Source organism: Leucopleurus acutus (assembly GCF_964270905.1).
Source record: "Leucopleurus acutus genome assembly, chromosome: 8".
Lineage (NCBI taxonomy): Eukaryota > Metazoa > Chordata > Mammalia > Artiodactyla > Delphinidae > Leucopleurus > Leucopleurus acutus.
The window spans coordinates 10985301-11013081 of NC_139151.1; the positions used below are offsets into that span (position 1 = coordinate 10985301).

The window sequence follows — 27781 nt, forward strand, 5'->3', positions numbered from 1 at the left end:
AAAAGTTTTAGATGAGCCTGGAATCTTTTGTACCAGAAAGCAAGCAAGTTCTCGAAGCTTGAGGACAAGAAGGACACAAAAGCCTGTTTCCACAGTTTGATCATCAAATTAGCAGCTGATTAATTTGACAGTAACAGAGTATAACCCAGTGACTAACATAGGATAGTAACAGATTGTAGCCTGTTTAATAACAGAGGAAACCATGAGTCCATACAGGTATCAATCAATAAGTAACTTGGAAGTTTGATGAGGAACAGGATATTTACATAGTTTTGAAGCATCTCCCCACAAAACATTGACTTAGAAAGCAGAAAAGAGTAAGTTTACAATGGAGAAGTTTGTGATCAAGGTGGATATCATCAATAACGGGATTGATAAAATGCAATGTGACAAACAAAACATCCCTGACGTGATAGTCCTGTCAAAGTTGCATATCCTGAATCCAACCACGAGGAACCATCAGACAAAGCCAAACTGAGGGACGGTCTACAAGATAACTAGCCTGTAATCTTCAAAACTGTCCAGCTCGTGAAAGGGAAGGCACTGTATGCCAAACTGAATAGGATGAAAATGAAACATGTGATTCTGAACTGGATCCCCTGGGAGGTTTGGGACAATCGGAGATAGATGGATGGAGTCTGAGGTCTGCAGTACAAAAAGTCAATGTTAATTTCCTGATTTTGGGGGTTGCACTGTGGTTATAGAAGTGGGTGTCCTTGTTTGGAGGAAATACACACTAAAGCATTTGTGGGGTGACAGGACATCATGTCAACTTACAGTGGTTTAGAGGGAAAAGTGTTTCATTCTATCTTTATGCCTTTCAGTAATTTTGTGATTGTTAAAAAAAAATGGTATCATGAGAAAAAAATCAGCCTGGCTGGATCTGGCCCCTGTAACAAATTACAAACTCATAATTTTTATGTGTGTGGTAGAGCAATGGGGGTGGGGCAGCTGGTATTATTTTAGAATTAGTTTATTCAGGTCCAAAGAATGAGAAATGTCATAAATGTTGGGGGGAAAAGACATGTCGCATGTCACTTTCACACGTGAAAGTGAAGGGAGGAAGTATGACTTGGAACAACCACTAGAAACACAAATACATATTCTGCTCTTTATTAAATAATTTTTAAAAAGCATCTATTAGGTCAGTAATCGGGAAATTCAACTCACTGTTTTCTTTTGTACGTGTTTTTGTAATGAAGTGTCCTGATAAAAACATTGTCTACCAGGTCAACTCTTGTGATTTAGCAAGACAGTTAGAAGAAAATGGAAACTTTGGGTCTGCCTTGAACTAGCACTTGTGTCTTGGGGCATCAGTCTTGGGACCTTCATGCTTATCTGACTCACTCATTGTTTTGCATCACTTCTCCCAGACAGGGAATGGGCTGGTTACAGCTTCTTAAAGTGCATCTTGAAAGTAAGCTCCTAGGATTAGAGACCTTCTTTGGGTCCTTTTCATCCCGAAGTTCTTTTTTTGGAAACCAGAAAGAAAGACAAAAAATTATTTTAAAAAATAGTTCCACTAGAGCCCAGCATCTAATATCTCCTGTTCCCTTTACAGTAAGATGTTAGCTGGTCACATTGAGCCTGATCCCAAAGTTTAGTAGAATTCTCCTGCTCTGAAGTAGTATCAGGCATAATAGGTTCTTTCTCTTCTTTTTCTTTTTTTTTTTTTTAACTACAAAGCTTTATGTCCATGGGTTAGTCCTCATTTGTTGCTCTGAGTCCGGGGCAGATTACACTTGGAGGACACCATCTTGCATTGCACTCAAAGTACTTTTTCTTTTTTTCATGTGATGGTAATTATGCTCCTTCCCACCGGCTGCTCCACTGAGGTGATGATGAGGCTGCCCTGAAATCCTATTTCCTGTTGCAATGAGCGCTACACGATGCTCTCTGGTATATGAGTGAGCTCTCCTTTGAATTTTGAAGGTTGTGCCTTTTCCTTCGTCTTTGTTTTTGCCTCTGAGTACAACTGTGTGATGTAGTAGTTCATGCAGCTCTTAGAGCGGGAAGCTGAAAGAAAAACGTAGCGAACACAAACATTTAGTTTGAACAACATTGCACCCGTTTATTTGAAACACGTGGACTGCACGTGGTATTTGTAGGTCCGAATGTTAATGTGTTAAAAAAATCGAACCTGAAATTCACTGATGTGTATACATGGTCTTGAACGCCCTGTTATAGTCTAATTTTTAAAATGTCTTCTTATGTAAACTATATGCTCATAAACCTGAATTAAAATATATAGACATCTCTGCTATCAAATAACATATGTATCGCTGGACAAAAAAATACATTGCCTTTAGCATAATTTCATACTGAAAGTAAGAGGGCTTGTGGGAAAAAGAGGATTGGGGCGACCCACTGAAAGCCTATGCAACTCTGTACACGGAGTCTGGAAACAGCTCCAGAAGGTAGCTTTTAAGTGAGCAAAAACAATAGAGTTGAAATGCTGGATCTGAGGGTGCTGAGGGAAGGAGGATGGAAGTGGGGGTCAGAGCCCAGGATAAAGTGCAACTTCCCACAGCTGTGGCAAGCCAGGGAGTCGGGGTGGGGGCAGACCTTTCTGGGGAGGGAGTCCTGAGTGCAGATGCTCCTTTTGTTTTTTTAATTGTTTTTTAAATTTTATTGAAGCATAGTTGATTTACAATGTTGTGCTCATTTCTTCAGCATAGATACTCATTTTAAACTTTCTTAAAGGTGAATTACAAGGGCTTCTGCTTGTTCAGTAGCTGAGCTGAGGGCTTTTCTTTTCCTGCTAAAGGTTATAATTCTCCCACTCTTCTGTTGCCCTTGCCTGGGAGCATCGGCGTAGGAAACAACCCCAATTATACGTTATACTGACGTCATTCTCCCCCTGCCAGTCGTGGGAGGAGATGGATGTTATAGAAACACGCGTTGTGCTACAACAGCCTGTATGCAGCTGACACACATTTTCCCCTCCCACACCCAGGTCTCGACCTCTCACTTGTGCCCCTCTTCCTGCTACTACAGCTAGTCTTTCTTTCCGTTTCACACCCTGCTAGGTCAAAACCAGAAAAAAAGCCAGAGGTGTTGTAAAAGAAATGCTTCTTACAAAGCCTCAATAAAACCAATAGGAACTAGTGGCAAAGCTCACTGCATTTTCTTGCAACTTTTGGCAGGTGGAATAAGTTCATTTGCATGGAGGAAAAACAGTGGTTGGAAGGTGTAAGATTCTTGTTGTGCTATATTCCTAGCTTCTTTCTACTGGATCTTTGTCAAGAGTACACACACACACACACACACACACACACACGGAGACTCCTTTTAGACTCTTCTTTTCATAGTTTGCTTGAAGAATTGCACTGAAGTCATCCAAAAGACCTGAAACATTTCTGCTTGAATTAGTTAAGCCTTATATTCATTTATTCAATACAGATTTCTCCAGCACTCCATCTGCGCCAAGCCCCAGGCTAGGATCTGGGGGTCCACATAGAGTAGATCCAGTTACCACCTGGAGGTGTACTGTGGTAGCTAAATTAACACACCAAACATGAGAGCCTGGCGTGGGAAGTGCTTCACTGTTTAGGTGTATATAGGATACTGAGGCACACAGGAGGGTTCTACCTGTGTGTGACAGCGAGAACTCAGGGATGGCTTCCCAAAGGGGCATACCTCCAGCTACCTGAACTTAACTGCTACTTTTTGGTTTTTAAGAAGTATTTCCTCAAGTTCTACAAGATGACTTAGGTGATTTGCTTTTTCTTGTGCTAAAAATCCAACTTTGAATTTTATTCTCCTCATTAAAGGCAACAAGTTAACCTCATTTTTCAAATCGCAGGTCACATAGTTGACTTACTTTGGCTATTATTCTCTTGGGATGATGTTTCTTCATTATTTGACCTCGATCTGTAACTTTCTAGAGTGTGCTCTGAAATTTCATTTTCTGCAGGAAGAGAAAATGGTTATTGATTTCTGGTGCACAGAGCATCCTCTGTATTCAGAGCTGTGCGTTTTGAGCAAGAGCATACCTGTTTTTATACCATAGTGGGCTTATCGCTCCCTCCCCCATACCTCATGTCCTCATTCGTTCAACAAATCATTTTTTATTCTCTACTGTGATTCCTGCAGGCACTGTGCCAGGCAGTATAAGAGCTGCGGAAGTCAAATGACCACAGATTAGAATCAAGTACTGTCTTTTGGGAAGAAACAATTCCAGTAGCCCTTAAAGAGGTATGGGGGTGAAGTATCAACGGGAGATTTCGAAACAATAGTATGGCATTTGCCTATTGTGCAGATACAGCTGGAAAGCCAGACCCTGTGTTTAGGTATATTTATGATGAAAATGTTAGTGCATCTGAATATCTCGAGACATTGATATTAAACTAGGAGAAGTGGTACTTTTAAGAGGGTCATAGCCGTTCAAAGATGTAGTATTTTGCCATGGGACATCATGATTTCTCTGTTACTAGAGGTTTTCAAGCCGTATGTGGCTAAATCAGCAGTGTCCAAGATCACCAGAATGCAAGTCACGTGTGTAATTTAAAAGTTTCTAGTGGTAGAAAAGTAAAAAGAGTAAAAAGAAGCAGGTGAAATGAATATGTTTTATTTAACTAGTAGATTCAATATAGTATTATTAGATGGATTCTTGTGTGTGTGTGTGTGTGTGTGTGTGTGTGTGTGTGTACTGAGTCTTCAAAGTTGGGTGTGTGTTTTATCCTTACAGCACCTCTCAAGAGCAACTAGCCACAGTTCATATGCTGACTAGCCGTATTGTGGCTACTGTATTGAACAGCCCAGGTCTAAGTAACCACTCAGAATTAAAGAGGGGATTTAATCCTGGCACACATTTAGGGAATGAATACAGCAGATGGTCATTCTGGGTAACTTCTAAGGTCCCTTCTGTTTCTGATATGTGTTGAGTCTGTATTTTAGTAGATATCTTCCATGCTAGCTAAGTAATCTTGTTTTTGTTTCCAATGAAATAAACTTTTAAATCAGAATGCTTAGGGAAAATTACTAACGTATGGTTGACAGAGGCTGAGTGCATTCTTACAGTGTAAGAATGGGACCCAAAACAGTCTATTATATTCAACCTTTGATTGACCATTCCTAGAATAGGAGCTCCTTAAGAGCAGGGACTTGGTCTGTCTTGTTGGCAGATGTGTCCCCAGTGCCTGGAAGAGTGCCTGGTACACAGCAGGTGCTCAATGAATGCTTATTGAATGAATGAATGAATGAATGAATATGCTATTTGCTGTCTTTTTGTGAGTAGAAGCCTCCACAGTTTAATGCCAATTCCTGGAGCTACTCTAGTTTCTCTTGGTCGTGCACTCTGTAACTATAGTTCCTGGAGAATCACATCCTGTGTTTACTGCAAAACAAACGGTTGCTTATTTGAATGACAACACTCATCAAATAGATAGTACAGCGTTGAATGGAAAAGCTTTAATTGACAGAATTTCCCTTTGGGCTGGCCAATTGTTTGAGCATCTGTAGCCTCCGTCAGGTTCTCTGCCCACTCACCTTTTTTCCATATGACATGTGCTTTCCGAATCTTCATGATGAAGAGCTGGACGATGATGAAGAGAATGAAAATGAGGAAGGAGACGAGGCTCAACAGCAGGATGCCGCTCTTCCGCCTCGTCAGTCCCACAAACTGACGATTCGCTTCTAGGAGGAAAATGAAAGGATTTTAGACAGTTCAGCGGCTTGTTTTTTTTCTTTTTTTTTTTTTTGTCACTGAGGAATATACACAGTATTTGCAAAATATAGTAGAGGCTAATACACAGCTGAGAGGAAGAGACGACAGAGAGCTTTACCCTGAAAGTAAAGAGATTCGTGTCATTTATTCTCTGAAAACAAGCAAGCAGGGATACAAACAGACAAAGCAATTGTGCGGGATGATTTGAAAAAGGTTTTTAAGTTACATAGATATCGAGCTAGTTATTTTTCATTTCTAGTGGAAACGTGAGAATATTAAATTATAGTCAGGGGATTCAAATTAGATGTAAGGAATGAGTTTTCAGCAAAGTGTAGTTAAGTAGCAAGAGAGATCGTTAAGGAGTTTGTGAAACTATGCAAACAAAATGAAATTTCATTCATCTTGGCTAGGTTAAATGCGGTCCTCCATGAAGGCATCTGGAGATAAACCAGATGAGCTCTTAAAGATCCTTCTAGAATTCTGATTCTACGGGCTCTAATTTTGCTAAATGTCATTCACGGTCCCTGTCATCTCAACCAACAAGCCATTGAGGAGTGTCAGCTACGCGTAGAACGTTGTGCTTAGAGCTGCATAAGGCACAATCCCTATGTTTTCGGGAGAGTTGTCTATATATGCAAACAAACAAGTTAATAGAAACAAACAGGATTAAGATATCTGTGCCAAATTCTAGACCCACGTGTGTTAATATAATGACGTGTTCAGGGATTCTGAGGCAGGAGTGGTGCCTGAGTTGGTCAGGAAAGTGTTCGGTGAGGATCTTGGCCTTGAAGGAGGGGTAAGGAGAGGAGTGATGCGGACTTTTCCTTTCATCAGGGCAGTTAGGGTAAACAAGGGCAGGGCAATCAAAATGGGATGAAGTTTTCAGAGAAAAATGTGTATTCTGGTCAGGACCTTACAGAGACAGGACTGCAGAGGTAGGTGGTAGAGAGCACATTCCGTGCTGTGGACTGTGAACCATAGCAGTTTTCTGAACATAGGTGTGAAGAGTGCAAAGGGATGTTTTGATAGTAGGTGCTGAAAATGCACAGCAAGGGGAGAAACTAAAGTTACAATACTTCCAGCAGGACACGATGAGGCTCTGCCTCGGGGACGCGGCAGTGATAGTGGACAAAATACCTAAAAGAGAAGACTCCAAAGTCCTTGGGAACCTGTTGATTTTATGTGTGTGTGTGTGTGTCCACACACACGCACACACACACACACACACATGCACAAGAGTGAAGGATGTCACCAAGGTTTGGGGCCTATGTGATGCTTTGGACAAGCTGATCTTGTGGGAAAAAGTGCTGTTCAATTTTTAGACATGTTGAGTTTGAGGAGATGACCGAAAATTCAGCCAGAGATGTGTGGGAAATGGAATGAAACAGGGACTAATGCTCTGGAGAATGTTCTGGAAATGCAGGTACGGAAATCTTCTGCCTGGTGGCAACAGAAACAATCTTGGGAATGGAAAAACTCTTTAAGCATTAAGGCAATAACCAAGGATGGAGACGTAAAATCAATTCTACATAGAAGAAGTCAGAAGAGGAAGGGGCATGAGCTAACGGACGTGAGGAGGGGTGGCTAGCAAAAGTAACAGGACCAGGGGCTTCCCTGGCGGCGCAGTGGTTGAGAGTCCGCCTGCCGATGCAGGGGGCGCGGGTTCGTGCCCCGGTCCGGGAGGATCCCGCATGCCGCGGAGCGGCTGGGCCCGTGAGCCATGGCCGCTGAGCCTGCGCGTCCGGAGCCTGTGCTCCGCAACGGGAGAGGCCACAACAGTGAGAGGCCCGCGTACCGCAAAAAAAAAAAAAAAAAAAAGTAAAAGGACCAGGCAGAGTATGTCAAGGAAGCCAGGGAGACAACTGAGTAAAGGGACAGGGAGTGACTGACCAATAGAAAGGTCAAAAATGATGAGGACTGAGAAAGGCTATTGGATGTATTGATTAAGAGGTTAAAACATCAAGTGTTTATGCTAAATAAATGAGTGGTGGGAACACTTACCAGTGGCCAAGTGAGAGACTTGAGTGGTTTGTTCTTCCTCTTCCTTGTCAATCTCTGAGGTACTAGAATCTTCCATTACTGCAACTAAGGTGAAAGTAAGACATGATATATACATATGACTATGTATGTGCCGTGTAGTGTGTATATATGCACAGAGTCATCCCTAAGCAGCTTTGGAAACCAAATTAAGTGATCCTCATTAAAAAAAACAACAATGAGGTCATCAGTTCATACTGACTTCTTCCAAAAATAGTTGCAAATGGTCAGGATCAGTTTGCCTTTTTTTAAGGTAAATGTTTACTGAACACTACTCTGTGCCAGGCCTTAAACTGACCATTTGGTATATATTCCTTCTCACTACAGCTCTGAGCAAACAGAGGTTTTGAAGAGTTAAGTAAATTGTCTAAAGTCCTACAGCAAATAAGTGGCAGAGCCAATGCTGAGACTCAGAACCCCAAATTTCAGCCAGTGTTTTATGCTTCCTTCCTGAATCAGGCCTTCCAGTTGAGACAGTTTTAGGTGCTTCAGGATAGCAAGTGAACACTGAAGAATGGCATCCCAAGCCTGATGGATAGAAAACCCATAGCCCGAAATGCACAGAGCAATGATTTTTATGTTGAGAGTCAGCTCAGTTGTCATTCAAACCTATGCTTGCTTCCCCCTTAGAAGTGGGATGTACTATGATGATTTTTGCTAGGTAAGAGAAATTATCAAAATGAGATCGTTTTTTCCGATTTTGTTGTTTATCTTCCCTTTTTTTTTTTTCCTCTGCCGTCTCCTGGTTTTTAGCTCATTGCACAGCGCCACGATGTGGACCCCAAGGGGAATGAAACCACCCCTTCTATTGAAAATGGGTATTATTAACAGTAATAAAATTGTAGAAATTGAAAGCTGAAAGGAATTTTAGAAGCCATAGTTCTTAAATCTTAAATGAAAAAGCAGAGGAGAAAATTGAGTTATTCAGTAGCGGTGTAAACCAATTTAAAGACAACTAGATTCTAAACATGTTTAAAAATATTGGCTTATTAAAGCAAATGAGGTGGTAGTTCCACTTCATAATATTTTCCGTTTCCATCGCCCTGCAGAAAAAGTATGTATGTATGTGTGGTACATATGTACTTATCAGTGTTTAAAGAACCTAAACATTTACTTTTCAGAATTATTCACGATAAACATTTTAAAAATGTGATCTCCTACTCAGAACCAAGAACATGATGGTGATATGAAAGCACTTCTCCCACCACATGGCATTTTTATAGAGACACTATTTGAAACAGAAAGGGGACATATAGGAATGTATGCCTTTCTGGATGAGGCCTGTCTTGCTCAAAGCACGGCATGCATGCATTCATTCATTCACCCATTCATTCATTCACACTGCATTTTGTGAGTATCTGCTATTGCCAGATGCTATGCTAGGTAAAATACAAAGATAAGTTAAATATATGATCATTGCCCAGAGCTAACCATCTAGTGCTTTACTGTCTAAAAAAGCTGGTATTATAATCCAGGTGTTCTAAATTCTCCATTTATAGTTCAATCCTGTTATCAAAAACTATCTGAGTTCTTGACAACCAAGTAAGTGGTGAGCCTTCAAGGGTGATTTTGTTATTCAATGACAAACACCAAAACTCCAGATTCTGCTTTTTGCTCTTTCTTGTTACCATGTCTTTATTTTGTGTTTGGTCTGTTCTAGATGGAAAAACGAGTCTCCTATAAATGAATTCAGCATTGCCTTTTACCACAGAGGAATTCAAATGTCACAATTGTGTGTGTATGCGTGTGTGTGTGTGTGTGTGTGTGTGTGTGTGTGTGTGAGAGAGAGAGAGAGAGAGAGAGAGAACTTACAAGGTGTTAAGTTACCCTGAAGCCCATCCCACTAACTGATAGGGTGTTCTCCAGGTCACCATGACGCTGGAGTCAGTTGCAAGGGGTCCTCTATGGTCTTATTACAAATTAAAAGAAAAAAATGAAAACTTAGAATTGGAAAAGTGACCTTCCCAAAGAGGCATAATTTTTTTTTTTTTAAGTTTTAATGTTTTTCGATACTTACCGGTACTAGTGGACTGCTGCGGGTCTTGAGAGGATGGAGAGCTTGTCTCCAGGGCAGCTGAAACTGTCTCTTGATCAGTAACTAGAAAAGGGGAAAAACAAAATTCTGCAACTACAGAGAGCAATTTTACCCACATTGTGCTCAGTACAATAGGTTGGAGAATGTATCTGGCTGCTAGCTGTTTGTGGAGGTTCTGCAGCAACCTCAGAATTGTGTGTTCTCCAGCTCTCGCTCTGGTGTTTGAATCTGTGTCCCACTGATTTCCATCTGCTAAGCTGCCTGGCTTAGAAGTGCAGCGGGCTGGACCTCCATGGAGTGGTGCCTTCGGCAGTGGTGGGCAAAGACTATTCGCCACCTTTATCTGTATCCATCTACCTATCAATCCCTCTGTCTATCTATCCAAGCACATATCTACGTGTTTATCTATTAGGTGGCTTTGGAGTCAGTCTCAGACTGGGTTGAATTCCAGTGCCGCTCCTTGCCTGCTGCTGAGTGAGTCTGGACAAGGTTCCTAATCTCTCAGATGCTCAGTTTTCTCTTACCTGTAAAATGGAGATACTAACACATGTGCCTCTTGGAGTTTTTTGGTGAGAATAAATGATTTCATTCGAATAACATGTTTAGCACAACACCTGGCTATTTATTAAGCACAGTGCTTACTACATGCTATTGTATGATATAAAACAATGTTTAGGAATGTTTCCAGAGGTTCAGCTTAGCATAGATTTGACCAGTCAATGAACAGGCCTGTAACCACGGAGCTTATAAAAATGGTACCTATTGGACTTCCCTGGTGGTCCAGCGAATAACACTCCACGCTCCCAATGCAGGGGACACAGGTTTGATCCCTGGTCAGGGAACTAAGATCCCACATCCCACATGCCACACGGCGCGGGCAAAAAAAAAAAAAAAAAAATGGTGCCTATTAATTTACAAATATTGATACTGATATGTAATATCTTTATAGAATCTACAAGTGTTTCTCAGCCTTTTATTTAATCAAAGAATTTTCTGTGGTTTTGAAAATTATTTTCTTAATCAAACATTAAAGTTTTTTGAAAACTATAAATATGCCTGAATCACGTGCCAAGGGCTCTGAGAAAAGAAGAACCACTTAGGAAACACTAGAGAAATAGTAATATAGACGATAAGTAAGCTCTGTGGCCACAAGGAAGCCAGAGAAACCTGAAGAAAGAGTAGAGCTGCTGGCAATGAAGAGAAGGAAAAGCTTGAAGGCAAGTCAAACAGAAGTGCTGGAAGCAAATTATAAGACGAGCATAATATGGCAACTACTGGGGACATGTAGAATAAAATTTGTCAGTCATGACTAAGATCTAGAATAATGTATACTATGTGAATTCAGATAACCATATAGTTATGTACAAAACAGGTTATATATATTATATGCACTACATATATTATACACATTGTATATATTGTGTATATGCCATAGTGTATATATACAATTGTGCATATATGTACAATAGTCTGTGTATGTGTGTGTGTGTGTGTGTATATATATATACACACACACACATACACACACACTGGAGTTTGTATTTGATTTATCCTCTATTTAGCAAAACTGCTAAATAGATTCATTTAGACTGAATGTTGTTTTGATTAAGTGGATACTGGTACATGATGATTTATCTCCCTGGTTGGTTAGAATGTTATAGACCTCTGCTATCCAATATGGTATCCACCAGCTATACTGATTATTTAAATTTAAATTAATAACAAGTAATATTAAAAATTTACTTCCTCAGTTGCACTAGCCACATTTCAAGTTAGAGTTTTGGAAAACCTGTATCCACCACTGTGAACTTGACAGGTTCCAAATATTTAGGCTTCTGATGAGATTAGTGATGATATTAATGGATGTGATTTTGTTACTGAAATGTGCCAACATTTGAAAGATTTGTATCAATCAATGAATCAGTATTCTCCAAATGACCAAGGCATGATGTTAGGAATAGTGCCTGGATCATTTAAATAGCGAATTTGTTCGATGGATTTTAATGTAACAAGAGTATGAAAAGTTCATTGACATGGTTCTAGAGTCCACAGAGCAGCTAACCTTAAACTACCTCTTGTCGAGTTTTAGTGTAGCGTTGAAGAAGCGTATCCACAATTATCTGAAAAGGCTATTCAACTACTTTTCCCTTTTCCAACTTGGTGTGAGGCTTAATATTTTTATATAGTTTAAGCAAAACAACATATTACAAGAGCTTGAATGCAGAAGTCATGAGAACCTATTTCTATTAAACCAGATAGTAAAAAGATTTTTAGGGCTTCCCTGGTGGCGCAGTGGTTGAGAGTCTGCCTGACGATGCAGGGGACACAGGTTCGAGCCCTGGTCTGGGAGGATCCCACATGCCGCGGAGCAACTAGGCCCGTGAGCCATGGCCACTGAGCCTGTGCTCCGCAACAGGAGAGGCCACGACAGTGAGAGGTCCGCGCACTGTGATGAAGAGTGGTCCCCGCTCGCCACAACTAGAGAAAGCCCTCGCACAGAAACGAAGACCCAACACAGCAAAAATAAATAAACTAATAAACTCCTACCCCCAACATCTTCTTTAAAAAAAAAAAAAAATTTTTTTTTAAATCTTTCTATTTTTTGGCATTGCAAAATATATTTTTTCCATAAAAATATGCCATTTCTCTTTATATGAAGTAGGTTAATTCTTTTAAAAATAAATAAGTAAACACTGTTCCTACCATGCAGAGTGTGGAGATGAGAGGGTCAGAATCCTTATTGTAAATATGTTTCTGAGCATCCTAGCTCAGCTAAAAAGCTAGCAAACTTTTACTTGTCGGATTTCAAGCATCTGTTGGTCAATGTAGGAGCTATAGTCAAAGAGAAATATTCATAGGCAGTTGGAAGCACCAACAGGTGATCCTGGTGTTGTTCTGTGAACACTTACTGGGGATCTGGCAGTGGTGCTAAATAATTGACAATCAGATCATAAATAAAAGTCAAGTTTTAGCCTGTTATTATTATTATAAACATTTTATGGCTATGATTTTTAGTCCTATAGAACTATGGCCATCAAGGAGGGGAAACTGTGATTTCCCCTTCAGCAGTAATTTTTGTAGATGGCTTGAACAATTGCTGACAAGTAAAAATATGCTTTTTTGATACTGTTGATTCTTTTATTTAAAATCCGAAAGTCTTTCAGAAGTATTTAGATACATAAAGCCTCATTTTCTCTTTGGCGACCCTCTCACATTCCCCACATGCTCCCTTGCACTGATGGGGGTGGAGGCTGGGGACCGGAATGAATGACAAAGAGGAAGGAGGGACTTCCCTGGTGGTCCGGTGGTTAAGACTCTGCCTTCCAATGCAGGGGGTGCAGGTTCAATCCCTGGTCTGGGAGCTAAGATCCCACATACCTCACAGACAAAAAACCAAAACATAAAACAGAAATAATATTGTAACAAATTCAATAAAGACTAAAAATGGTCCACAGTAAAAAAAAAAAAAAAAAATCTTAAAAAAAACCCCAAAAACAAAGAGGTAGGAATATTTGCGTCAGGTTACAGTACAGTCTGGTCTGTGGGTACTTGAGTCTTCTAAACCCAGCTTCCTCAAGACCTGCTTTTGGTTTGATGAGAAAGTGAACGGTGGCGAGCACGGGGTAGTGAGCGAGGAGCTGTTAGCCACAGCGCCAGCGCCCACAGGGCAGCGTGACAGTTTTCCCACAGAGAGGTTCTCGTTAACAAGTGCCTTTCCTCATGGGTTAGTTCATTTGATAAAGAGCTTTTTCAACAAATGCACTGTCACCCAACAGCTTCCTCCTTCACTAGTGTGAGTGAATTCTTATCCTCCAGGAATCTCTTTTCTCACTAAGAAGAACTTTTATAAAGTAATGAAGGTCGGACTCTTATTAATGATAGATGTGTGATTCATGCTTCTTTTCTTTTTTTTAAAGATTTTTTTGATGTGGACCATTTTTAAAGTCTTTACTGAATTTGCTTCTGTTTTATGTTTTGGTTTTTTGGCCGTGAGGCATGTGGGATTTCAGGTCCCCGACCAGGCATCGAGCCCGCGCCCCCTGCATTGGAAGGCGAAGTCTTAACCACGGGACCGCCAGGGAAGTTCCCATGCTGCTTCTTATAGGATACTTCTTGGCTCAAAAAGTTTTATATAGTTTTTAAATTACTTCTTAAACTTTTGGTGAAGGAATCAGAGAAGAGGGATTCTGAAAATGAAGGCAACTCCCCTTCACATTCAATGTTTGATGTTTTTTTTTCTTTTTCTTTTTATTATTCTTATTTTTCGGTGCTCTGCTCAGAATATTAACATGGGTAAACTGAAATCTCCAAAACGGTTGTAACAAAATAAATCTAAAGCATAATCATGACTTAATGTGACTACGTGAGTGTTATAGTAACATAAAATGATATTGACAAGTTTAGATTTATTTCAGTTAGTATCGTCTCCTTTTGGGTTAAGTACAGAGAGGTAGTATGCTTCACATGATCTCTCCAAACACATGACTGCAATAAAACTATTTAAGGTCAATCGATGCCAGCTGTCATGATCAAAAAGCGACCATGACACTGTTTGCATATGGCACTCTGCTAGGCTTTCTGTACAACGGGGGTTCCCCTCAGTGTTGGAACCGTTGCAACCCTCTTGGCTAGCGGGAGACATTTCAATCATTAAAGGAATTTGCTATTAAAGAAAGCTTTGTTGACCTGAGCTCACTCTGAAGGACTTTCCCTAACCCATTTAATTTTGTTTGATAGTGTAATATAAAGGTAAATTTAAAATAATTAAAGAAAGTCTTTGGTGGTTCTTACCCAAATCTTCAAACCGGTAAGGGGCTACCAGTTTTCTTCCTTGCAGGCCTTTGTGTCGGATGATGCAGCTCGCTGTTGAGTTTTTGCCATATGTGTGGACTCTGAGTGTGCTGGTGCTATTACACTTCTTCCCATCAGTTTCATATTCATGGTGGGTTTCACCTATGGAGCAATTGAAAGAGGCGTGTGAGGTTGTGGCTGTTTAATGCTGTTGGACGTGTTTGCGTCTCTGAGAGACCAATGGCCTTGACATCTTGGCAAACCTGTTAGACTTCTAACCTCACTCTAACTTCCCCCAGCTGCCTGGGACGTGCTTGACCCTAGTTCCAAAGAGAAGCAGATGAACAAGAGTGGATAAGTTTCTATAAACCCTGCACTACTGGAAAAAAAAAAATCCAAAGCTTATCATGTTTACACGGGAAAAGCCTAATGTTGTGAAACACAAAGACCCAAGACCTTCCTCAAGTTGAATGAATAAGGCAAATTAAAGGAGAGGTCCAGAATTGGCACTGGACTGAATCTATGGTTACATAAAATCGAATGGAATGTCTGTTGAAATGTAAACAAACTAGAAATAGTTCCCAAGCACCACAGTTGGTTTTCCTGCTTCAGTTAAAAGGCTCAAAGCTTAGATTCTCTGTTACCAAAATATTTCTCTCTGTTGTGGGCGGTATGACATAGTACTCCACGGTATAAGCAAGTTCATATACGTTCCAATTACATGTATTATGTTAAATGTATTTTTATTTATTTATTTTTGGCTGCGTTGGGTCTTTGTTGATGCATGCAGGCTTTCTCTAGATGCGGCGAGCGGGGGCTACTCTTGGTTACAGTGTGCTTCTCTTGCTGCAGAGCACGGGCTCTAGGGCGTGCAGGCTTCAGTAGTTGTGGCTCGCGGGCTCTAGAGCACAGGCTCAGTAGTTGTGGCGCACGGGCTTAGTTGCTCCGCGGCACGTGGGATCTTCCCAGACCAGGGCTCGAACCCATGTCCCCAGCACTGGCAGGTGGATTCTTAACCACTGCGCCACCACGGAAGTCCCTGTTAAATCGTATTTTTAATTTTATGCCTGCTACAAAGTTTATGCTCAGAGGTAATAGCTATATTGTACCTTTTATTTTATGAAATGTTATGAAGCCATAATAAATATTCCAGTTTAGGTTTCTACCTTGTTTTAAACTAAAACATGTAACCATGTTATTTGTGTAAAGGCTTTCAAGAGTAAGGCATGGTATCGATTGGTTAGTAAGGATAATTTGTCTTGAAACAACTGATGAAATACTGAATGGTGGCCCCTTCTGCCACCAGAGGGTGCCAGAACCTTGAAAAATTCCTTAGGCACTAAACAGGGAGGAAAACAAAGGAGGAGAGAGAGCCATTTCTTCACTTACCTTGGATCTCCATGTCATCCCCTAAGAGCCAGGTTATCCGTGGAGGGGGCTTACTTCTCACAGTGGAGCATTTCAGTAGGACATGTTCTCCATTTTGCATTCTAACGGAAACTTCCAAGGTTGGCTTGACAGGAGTTGCTAGAAGAAAATTGATTTTTCTTTTCTTAATTAGCTGGTCTATAGATATCAGCAAAGCACAGAGCCTAATTATCTGCAGGGATCATTGCAGGGGATGGGGTCTAAATAATAGGCGTATTTTTTTACTTGACCTTTCTCAGAATATAGTTAAAGGGCTTTTAGGTACTTGGAAAGCTACTCTGGCTGTAATCAGAATGTTTGTCGCCCAGTGTGTGATTAGTCTCCAGAAATTCCCAGGCAGACTTTGTTACAACAGTAATTATTAAACGTTATATATGAATGTATTTGGCTGGTAGAACACTAAGTGAGGAATAGAGGCTTGAAATCTAGTCCTGTCTCTGTCACCAGCTATTGTAAGTGCTTGGGTAAATCCCACAACTTCTTGGTCTATCAGTTTCCTTGTCTGTGACATGACTGGTTTATGGTCTCGTTGTTTCAGGTCTAAACTTTCATGAGTCTAGGACTCACCTCAACAAACGTTACCTCTGTCCCCTCCTAACATCAAAGATGCATTTCTCTTTTAAAGGGCCCACCGGCCCTTTTTCTTTCTACTCCTGTCTTGGAAATCCTTTTCAGTTAGGCTTACTTCTTCCTCTTCCCTGGTCCAGAACTGCACTCTTTCATGTTGATTTACTCATTCATCCGCCACTGAGACATTATGAGGTCAGTTCCAAGTATGCACTAGATGCCTTAGATGCTAGCAATGCAAATAAGGAAAAGGTAAGGCCCGCCAAGGAGCTATAGGCTGGCGATGGGCTCAGCCCCTAACCTGTTAATTGAAAGGCCAAGTGCTAAGTGCAATGATAGCGGTAGGCATGGGGTGTTATGAGAGCTCAGCAGGGCACACAGTCAGTCTGAGCCCAAGTGGTATTTGGGGTGGCCAGTAAGGTGGGGAGAAGGTGATCCCTAAACTGAGTCACATTGGTTCTCAAAACCCCTAGGGAGGGCTTCCCTGGTGGCGCAGTGGTTGGGAGTCCGCCTGCCGATGCAGGGGACACGGGTTCGTGCCCCGGTCCGGGAGGATCCCACGTGCCGCGCAGCGGCTGGGCCCGTGAGCCGTGGCGGCTGAGCCTGCGCGTCCGGAGCCTGTGCTCCGCAACGGGAGAGGCCACAACAGTGAGAGGCCCGCGTCCCGCAAAAAAAAAAAAAAAAAAAAAAAAAAACCCTAGGGAGCCACTCCTTCCTAGAGACTTAGTCAACATGCCTTTACTTTACGGCAGGTAACACACTAATAATTCAAGAAGAGAAGCCTAAGAAATTCTTTGTGTGACATGTAGGTTTATGTTATTTAGAGAGCAATAAAAAGCAATGTTTTTAATTGATCTGTTCTGCCGTGAAAAGCAAAAAGGTAAAGATAGTGAGACTTACGCTGAACACAGCTGACCATCTGCAGAACTGAGCAAGTTCCAGCCCATCGGGAGCTGTGCCTTCCTATCCATGCCTCCCAATCCCACACCCACCCACCCGCAGCAGAAGAGAGGAACTTGTTTTGTAGAGGATGTGAGCTGATTGTCCAGTGCAGTTACATCTGAACTCATGCCATCTTAGGATGTGCTGCCAGAAGTTTCTGCTTGATGTCTGTATGTGTTTTGTGCCTTCCTAAACTAGTGTGCAAACTCCTTGTGGGCAGACATTGTGCCTAATTCATCTTTGATTCTCTGCAGACTAGCACAGCGTCTGACACAGAGTTGCGGCTCATCCAGTGCTAGTTTTCTTTCCTTTTAGTTCCCTGCAGAGAAAATTTAGTTGATGCCAAAGACAGATTTCACAAATTCACATTTTAGTCTGGGGCTTGCCACTCAAAATGCTGTTTTCCTTTCAAAAGATGGCAAAGGCGCCCAGGAAATGCCTTGCTCTAGGCAACATTTTTTAACTAAAATATTAAGTTTTAAAATGATGTATCACGTTCCTAAGTATATTGTTCCCAGGCTGGGTTTACTGGCATTCGGACACCTACCTAACACGATCACTTTCACTTCCTTTGTTCTCACGGAGCTGCCGTAATGCAGACACTTGTACACGCCTTCATCTTGCTGTGTTACATTCAGCACGCTGATGGAGAGCTGATTGGAGGAGTAATGAAGAAGCTGGTATTTGGAATTTTTTAAACCTGTACAAGAGGGGAAAAGAGCTATTATGAAGAGAGAGATCAGATGAATGCAGACTCTCAGTGGATTGATTATTCACAGAAATAGCTTTTGATTTTCACACTTTAAAGGAACAAATGTCCCATCTTCAACTGAGCTGCTTTCCAGATTCTGGTGTTGCCAGCTGGAGGCCTTGAATAGTTCGAAGTTAGTTTAGGAAATGAAATATTTTGATTCTAGGATCTGTGAAATAAGCAATTTGCTTTATTTGTGCTTGTAGGAAATTAAGAGCCCTGTGCTGGCAAAGGGTTCAGGTTGCAGGAGGATATTAAATAATTTTTTTTTTTTTACGTTGCGGAAAACGCCCCACTAGGATTTATGTCTTTGAAATCTGATTCATTTGTGATTGTCTTGTCACAGTGTATGTGAAGAATGGAAAATAAATGCACTGATATTCATTGCTCCAGGTAGGTGCTTGTTATTTTTAATTTTTAAAAGTTCATTATTATTTGAAGTGTCCCAAAGATGACGACTTAGTCCTTCCAAATGTTTAAGGAATCGCCAAAACAAACAAACAAACCCCAACATAAAATCCCCCACAGCTCCAGAAAGTTCTAGCCAATAGCAAGGGTTCCTTTTGATTCTACCTTGACCTGGGATTTCCATCTCAGGTCAAAGGTCGCTTAGCAAATCAGAGGCTCCTTAAATGAATGGTTTTATTTGCTTCTTTTTTCTAATGTGAAGATTTATAATGTGAACAAGCCTAAAATAGTTAAATTGTGAATGGCTGACCAAGGAAGGTTGTTTCTCATCTGGAATAATTGTTGTGTGTCCTGGGACACGGATGTTACCTGAGCTGGAATTCAGGTGTTCTCAGTCTCAGCACTGTGGACGTTTGAGTCCATAATTCTTTGTTGGGAGGGGAGACTACACTGTGCATTATGAGATGTTTAGCAGCATCCCTACTCACTAGAGTCCAGATCCCCTTGCCTCTCCCTAGTTATAACAACCAAAGCTATCTCCAGACATTGCCAAATGTCCCCCAGAGGGCAAAAAGTACCCTTGGTTGAGAACCACCAAGCTAGGTCAAGGCATCCTGTTGCAGAAATTTGAGAACGTCCATCTTCTCCCAGTTTACCCAAAACAAAGCAACGGAAAGCATTATTTAACAGAATTCTCTCTACTTAAATTTTCCTCTCAGAACTTTTAACAATTAATATCTACTTATTCTATCGGAATCTAGTTGATTTAGCTTAAAATAATATAGTTATTTTACATTGAACCTGTCAATATTTAATAACATTTTCAAAGCACATCAAATTTTTTTTAGAGGCTCTGCTTTTATAAAGCAGAATGAAATTTGCTGTGTTGGAGACTTTTCCAAACATTTGACAGTTAGGAGTATTAAATGGAGATATAAGATGGTCTCATAAAGGGGAGGGTTTCATAAAATCCTGCCCAAAGAGATGAACTAAATAGACTATAATAGACTATTAAAAAAAAGTAACGACATGAGGTGACAGATCCTAGCTAAACTTATTGTGGTATCATTTTCCAATGTATACATACATCAAATCATTATGTTGTACACGTTAAACTAATACAATGTTGTATGTCGATTATATCTTACTAAAATTGGGGAAAAAAAGAGTCCTCTTCCATCTCAGGCATCTAAGACTCAATGTGTATTTCTGAGAGAGGAAGATTGCCCTCCTTTTCAAAGTAATACGTCCTGTCAATTCCTATCGCCTAGTGATCTAAAGGTTTTGTTAAGACCAACGAGAGAAGGGGAGCCATCTGGAGGGGGCTTTGAGATGTGGCTTTGGATTGCTCAGATGGAAAACAAAGCAGCTGGCTCCAGATGCGGGGTGATGTGTTTGCTGCCTGAGGACCAAGGGCCCCCAGTCTGTCAGTCTGCTGCCCGTCTGTCATCATGCTGTTGGTGGTTTCCATGGTCGCTGAGAGTCAAAAAGTGACATGGGGGTGAGGTGGGTTGATGGAAACGTACTCTGTCATTTGAGCCCCCTTTAACCAACCATTTTGGTGGGGTTTCCATTTCAGACTTCCTGTCAGTAAAAGCAGCCACGTGTGAAATAATAAGCTTCTGGGTGCTATTTACATGTCACAGTGGGCAGAGCCAAGCCCGCCGTTTGGGTGGCTCACGGCCGCTTTCTGTCCCACCAACCTGTCTGTCTGGAAAATCCCTCAGGTTGAGGCCTGGCGGTGATTTACTTTTCCTTCACTTACCGGAATGCTCACTGAAGAAGATGGTGAAGCCCGATGGGGCCAGCCACTGCAGGGAGGTGGTCTCCGCCTGAGAAATGACACACTTTAGAGTGAGTGTCTGGCCTTCCTCCACGGTGACGGTTTCCATGTGGTTGGTCTGAAAGGCCTCTGCAGAGGAAGAGAATTGGGGACAGTCAGGCTGGCACGGGCCACGCCACTCCCAAGCTGAGGCAGGGTTTAGACCCAGTGCAACCTCACTCATCATTCGGTCATTTACTACACATTTCTTAGAGAAACAAAACGTAAGTCAGCATCAAAAAATGCGAGGAAGGGAGGGAACGCAGTGTGCAGGGGCAGTAAAGATGTCTCTCGAAAGAGATCTGAATGAAGGGGTGCGTTTTGATGGGAAGACAGTTGAATGTCTATTAGGCATTTGCCCTGCCATATGCTGGGAATTGTGTCTTCCATGTTACCAATATTTAACATAACTTTCAAACTAACCCTCTAGAGGAAGAATTATTTTGCTCACTTGATGATGAGGGAGTAGAGGCTTAAGGTCATAGAGGTCCTGGGGCTGGCATCTGTGCCCACGTGTGCAGGCTTGCAAGCCCATGCTCACGTAACTAGGTCAGACTACCTAAGTGATGAGATCCCGGAAAACGCAGCCTTTCTGGACTCTGTTTATAAAACAGGCGACTTGTGTCTTCAAGTACAAATTGGGGGTCTTGGATTCTAAGAAAGAATGTTATTTCCCATCGGGCTCTTACGAATTATGGAGCTGCCCATCACGGTGAGTAGGTACGCCCCACCCGCAGAAGGGCTTCTCCACCAGAGGGAAGATGTTCTCAGATCTCTTCCGATTTAATATTCCACAGCAGCGCTTTCCCCAGGCAAACGTGAGAGTCTAATTTCCCCAAATGACAAACCCCAGAGAATGAGAAACAATTGGTTCTAAGCAGCTACAAAGTTATCCTCCCAAAAAAGAAACTGATAGAAAAATAAATTGGCTTTACTGCCGATTTGGCACATTTATTGCCATTTGTTATTTCTTCAAGTTTTAAATTTTAAAAAAATTTTTTTCCTGAGGACGAGACAATTCTTATCAGTGAAAGTACCAAACACTTCCGTAAACAGAAGAATACTGTGAGGTTATAAAATATGAACAGCAAATGCAATGAGTTTTACTGCATCATCTTAAACCTTAAAAAAAAAAAGAAATAAAAAAAGAGAAGCAAGAAGGGAGTTTATTTCCTTGTGATAAATTTCAAATATTAGGAAAAGCACTTTGGAGAGCTCTGGGAATTAACTGGTGCAGACTTTTTAGTTTGTTCCATTCCTCCGTCATTAATTTCAACCTAGCCTCTGGCAGTAAGAGCCCAGAATTACTGTATTGTATTCATATTGACTTCCATGGGAAAACAGTTTGTTTGAGTCCGAAGGGAAAACCACTCATATCGTCAGCCAATACTGTGATGAACAACAAGGAATCAATAAAAAGAGATTATTTTCAAAAAAGCATTGAGTCATAGGCCAGAATCCTGCTTAGGCAGGTCGTTTGGAAATATTCTCATCTATAAAATCAACCTATAATTGAGTAATAAGGCTAATATTAGTAGAGATGCTTTGAAATGACAGTGGAGTTTCTTCCAAGGTTAAGCAGCTTTTGAACCAAGAATTTGAATCTAGACCTAACTTGCATTGCTTTGTTCCATCATGATTCTTGCTTTACTCTCTAGTTCTCGTGCATTTATCTTGCTTCCCACAAACAGATTGAAGTTTCCAGAGGGCAATAACTATGTTTTCTATTTCTCTAAAATTCATTCCTTACAGAAACTATCACAGTGTGAGCTTGGAAAGTAATGGTTTAATGCCAGCTTTCATGATGACACTATAATTTAGCAGGCAATGGATAGATATCTATGCTCTCCTATTGTTAGTAAGAATACTGAGAGGCAGGAGGCAAGTTACTACATAAATAAATGATAGAATAAAAACTAGTGTTAAGCAACATCCCCTGATTTCATCCTGCGGGCCAGAAATTGACACTGAGAAGTTTTGCCCATGTTCTTACCTTTGGTAAAATGATTGTCTAGACAGGAAGCCCACATCTGGGGAGAAGGGAGTGGCGAGAGTTGTCTGCTGCCTGTTTATGAATAAATGTTTCCCATTTTAAAGGTGTATATCATCCTTGTCTTTTTCTTGGGATGCGTGCTTATGAATTAAATAATGTCATTTGATTCTCACAGTGTCTTAAAAATTGTCCTAAAAGGTAGTATGGCTTTTTAGCATATGCTAAAGAAGTTTATCTCCCGAGATGAGTGTTTGCTCTTGCCTTTGAGAGTTCAGGATCAGGCTACTGACCACAAGAATAGGTGCCTGAGTTCCAGATGGAAAGGGCTGTGTTTGAGGCATAGAACACTGTCGTTTCCTCTACTCTTGGCTCCTAGCCTTGCTTTTGGCTTTGTAAGCCTAATTATCTTGCAGTGCTGTCATGTAGACCCCGTGTTTGATTCAGAGACAGGAAATCCTTGTAGAAAGGAAGACTAGCCCAGTGAGAAGCCACTGAGCCATATCGCTTCAGTGGTAGTGCTTAAAAATATTGTCTAATGTGTCTAAGTCACGTCAAAGGGTAGAAGAGGGGCACATGGGTACCTAAGTTTTGATGACACGTCTTCTAAGAAAAAAGTTCCCCATGACCCTTCTGTTGCCATTGAAAACTACAGTGGAACTCGTCTTTAAAATCTTTCTTCACCTAAGTTTAGAGCCAAACTTTCACCTTCTTTGTCAGAGGGATGGGGTGAGGGGTATCTTCTTTGCTCACCACTTCCTCCCCTACAGGTTCTAAAGACATGTATATCCTCATTCACCCTTAGGCTTTCTAGTGTAGACCCTGAGTGCCCTGTGCCTACTTGCTAGTTCTCCCTGTCTGGGCTTCAGACTTCTACCCCAGAAACGAGCCCGACGTGACTCCCAAATGCTGGACATACAGAGCTTGAGAATGAATCGCTGTGATGTCTCTCCTGGAAGGTCACCACTCACTGCTGGCACGTCATGTTTACTGAGTGGATTATTGACTGCTGGGCTTGGTCGTTATCTCCACGATTGGGTTTATCCATCCATGCACAGCCATGTGTTACGAGGCCGCTAGTTAAGTCTGGAGCTATAGACTGTGACTGTGTGACTGGTTTGTACATGGAAAGGGAACCTGTGACCTTCACCATCGTCTCCAACCCCCACCGTGTGAACCAGTTGTCCTATGAGTGGAATCGCTTCACGCCGAAGTACGCGTGACCGACCCTTAAGCTGAAGGGCAAGCAGCAGCCACAGCTACCTACCAAAGCACCCGTAGATAAAACCTGTGCAGTTCCTAAGAGTCCTTGGTTTTTCCGAAGGTTTGGGGAATTGCAGTGTGTCCACCCTACTCTAGGTCATCATGGCAGACTGAAGAAAGAGTAAGATATTCTTTCTTTTTCTTAGTAGCCCAATTATTGCATGCAATAACTTTTAAAACTCCAGAAGAGAGCCAGTCTGTCCTGCAGGGACCCCGAATTCAACACGTCCACTTGGAATTCATCATTTGTACTGTCCCTTGTGCTGCACACACACCAAACACAGACACACCACCTGCTCGGTTCTGGTAGTTCCCTGTACCCCTCGGTGTCATCCCAAGCCATTGCATGCCAGGTATCTGAAAGGCACCCCAGCGTCTTCCCTCTCCAAAACATCTCTTTAATCAATTCATTCCTCTTTTTTTCACTACTCTCACTGCCTCCATTGTTTCTTTCTTGGACCATTGCAATAACCTCCTTCTAGCCTCTACTCCCTCTAATTTATCATCCTCCTCTGCTTCAGAATTACAGTTAAAATGTATAAATTTGATCGTTTGATTCCTTCATTAGAATATTTGCTACGGCTCCCACTGCCTGTAGGAATCAGGTCAAAATTCCAGATAACTTGACTCCCATCTTTTCCTCCAGTCTCATTTGCCCATATTCCCTTCCAGACGCTCCATGCAAATGGCTACTTGCTGTTTCCAGAAAGTTCCAGGCTCAAGAAGATACTTTGCCTTTGTCCATGCTGTTCTCAGCCTGGAATGCCTTTCTTAGCTCCTTCAAGGCTCAAGTCAAATGACACCACGTTTGTCAAAGCTGCCCAAGCAGCCTTTAGCCTCTCTCCCTCCCCTCAGTAACCTCCTCTCTCCTCCAGGTCCCCAAAGGCTCCCATTAAACTTCTCTTACAGCACTTCACACATTACCTTTTTGGTTACAAGTATGTCTCTGTGGATAGACTACAGACTCCTCATACAAAAGTTGTTTGCTAGTCATTCATTTTATATTCCCAGGGCCTAACGCAAAGTAACATTTTAAGTATTTGTTCAATCAATGGCTAATCATGAGTAAATGTATATACTCAGTAATAAATATTTTAATAGGAAGCTCATTTGGTTATGTTAAATAATAAAGATGAGCTAGGTTAAAACCAGAGACACACAGTGAGTTAATTCTCAAACCAGAGCTGTATTTGCTTGGCTCTATGAGGTTAGCAGGCAAAATATGCTTCGATTCAGATCATTACAAAAAGGCATTATTATTACTCTTTAGGGAGATTTGATAGAGAAAATTACGAGTGTGCCAATGAATCAGACTTGCTCAAAACCAAACGATTCCCAGTATAGCTTTAAAGAATCCGTCTCAACAACATGTCAGTAAATGGATGACTCTTTCCGGGTCAAAGGAAGTATCAGGAGGACCCTGCTCAACTTGCAGCTGTTCTTTGTTTCCTGCGTCCTACTCTCCACTAAACAACCGGAAGAGAGGGTGCAAATGGGTGGCTTCTCATCATCTGCAATATAGGTAAATGGGAAGAATTTGAAAAATTCTCCATTCTTCCTGTGTGTCACCCACCCTAGGGGCTGCCAGTAGGAGCCTTGAAAAGAGGGCAGGCTCCAAGATTATGGGACTTTTTTTTTTTGCGGAGAGGCTATAAGTTTTTGGCACCCATAGAAGTTGTGCAGGGGAAGAAGGTATAGTGATCTTCCCATAATTCAGTTAACTAAAAGCAGCTGGTAATTTATGTTGCCCAAACTGCTAATTTGCTGCCTTTTTGCTGATAAAAAAGCAACATGGTCAACTCCTTTCCCGTTTGGGACTCTGATGGGCATGAGTAAGCTTAGGATAGAGTGGGTGCAGTTGGTTCCCAAATACCATTGAGCCTAGACGCCCTCTGGCTGGCCCTTTGGATGAGGGTTCAGTTTGGGATTTTTCAAGAATGAATCTTCCAAATTGTGTAAATTATAGCTTTCAAATTTTCGATCCACATTAAGAAACACATTTTCTGTCACAACCCAATACACACACACTCACGGAAAACTTTCATGAGATAATACTTTTACTGTGTGCTTTGCCGATATTTACACTGTCATTTACTAGCTGTGAAAACTTGGGCAGGTTGTCTAATTTCTTGTAACCTCAATGTTATCATATGTAAATTAGGGATATGAGTACCTCCCTCAGTATTTTTGCTAGGATAAATGAAATAACAAAGTACTCAGCACTGTGCACGATACAATAAATATACTTCTCCCCTTTCTTTAGAAATAGTATTTGAATAATTTATATCCTAAAAGACTTATCTCAGGTTTACCTTAGGACATGATTATTGCAGTTTTTTATTGAAAACATTATTTCTGTGAGCTATTTTTATAAGGGAATAACTCGAGTGCTGAAAAAGTGAAGGTCAGTTAAAGGCTTTAAACTTTGGAATAATTGAAAGCATTCTAATTTTAGCCATCTAAATGTACTTTTTCTGAAGGTATTAGCTCTTCTTCAAGACACTTATTGAAGACACTATTATTTATTGCAAAAATTGAATCTTTATTGAGTGCCTCAGGATGCAGGGACCAAAACAGAGGGCACTAATTGAAGTGTATAAGATAGGAAATTGAAGTACTATGTAAAAGAGGACATCTAGTTTTTAAAAATACTATTCTTCAGATGCAGTTCTGTGGTGAATGAAGATTTAGAAGGACAGCTGCTTTACTTAGAACACAATAATACATCCAATTTTGGAAACAAACATTCAACAAGCAAGCAACACTGTATATGTGTAATTTTCTTTGCTAGAAAATGATACAAGTTGCAATCAGAGTTTCAGGGACAATACAGCCTGCCCCCACTTTTGGGTAGGAATAATTTGACCTGTGCTAAAAAGATAACTGTGTCTTTCTTTAATGTTCAAAACACTACATTAGAATTAAGCATCAAAAAATCACATTTGAAAATTACAATGAAATGTAAAGTATAACTGACTCAAAAAATAAGCACAAAGTTTCACGGGGATCCTTATGATCTGAACGAATTAAGAGTTATATAGCACTTTGCCACTTTCAAAGTACTTTCCCATTTGAAATTTGATCCTTATAACAATCTAGAGTTTGGTAGATCAAACATTGTTATCACCTTCATTTCAAGATGTGGAAACTGTTTCAGAGAAATTAAATTATTTGGCTAAGGCTTATACAACAAGGAAGTTTTTAAAACTCCCAAACAGATGCCCTTTCAACTGGTATACCCTTAAAAGAGCCCATAAGCTTGTTACACTTTGCCATAACACAGATTCCACAGAGACACACACTACAATGACCCTTTCTAGACCCTGTAGCCACTGAACAAGAGATTCAGTAAATCCAGTAACATCCCTCAGATATGTGATTTCGGCGTGGCGTGGAAAGTGGCAGATTTACCTGAGCTGCTTCTGCAGTTGGTCCTCCGTGAGAGCAGTTGACTGACTGGTAGATAGATGTGCCCAAACATTAGGTCAACTGAACATCAAAAAACATGAGCTCTAAGTCCTTACCTTGTAAGGGGAAACAAGCCAGCAAGCTGCAAAGCCTCCACCACATATTGTGCTGTGCTGCTGTCACACTCTGTCAACTTCCTCTGGATTCTGAAATAAATAGAGCAGACTGGTTTCTTTTGAAAGGGGGAGGCAGTGGCTCTGTGACCTCATGTGTCTCACCTCCTCCATCCGCTCTGGAAGCCCCCCTCTTAGTTAGCTGCCCCCAAAATACCTCCCGGTGGAACATTTAGGGGACCACATGTGTCACCTCGATTGTGGAGAGGGGTGAGTGATGTGTTGGTGGCACAAATCTTTCTATTGCACGTGGGTAGTCCTGGTAAGTCAACTAGTGGCAGGGCTTTTGGGGAGAGGAGGGAGTGCAAGAGATATTAAAATGTTCCTGTGTAGTGACGTCACCTTGTTTTCACTTGTCTAGTTTATTAAACAATTAAAATTAGGCAATTTTTGCTGAACCCTTGTGAATATATTTCTAACTCTGGAAACAATTTCTAATGGTTATCAGGGGGCAAGGTTCACTAAATCACAGATTTACTCATTTAAAAAACCTGTGTA

General features: G+C 41.2%; 1 protein-coding gene across 1 annotated transcript; it reads right to left on the bottom strand.

Annotated features, from left to right (window-relative positions):
- Window positions 1–1777: 1777 nt before the first annotated feature.
- CRTAM (cytotoxic and regulatory T cell molecule) lies at window positions 1778–27287 on the bottom strand. Its single transcript, XM_082845399.1, has 10 exons — window positions 27227–27287; window positions 20393–20539; window positions 18016–18168; window positions 15921–16058; window positions 14532–14693; window positions 9723–9803; window positions 7670–7753; window positions 5491–5637; window positions 3824–3910; window positions 1778–2016 (listed from the first exon to the last, which is right to left on the bottom strand). The coding sequence occupies exons 1-10, from the start codon at window positions 27270–27272 to the stop codon at window positions 1883–1885; spliced, it is 1179 nt and encodes a 392-aa protein (XP_082701525.1). The 5' UTR covers window positions 27273–27287; the 3' UTR covers window positions 1778–1882.
- Between the last annotated feature and the right edge of the window lie 494 nt (window positions 27288–27781).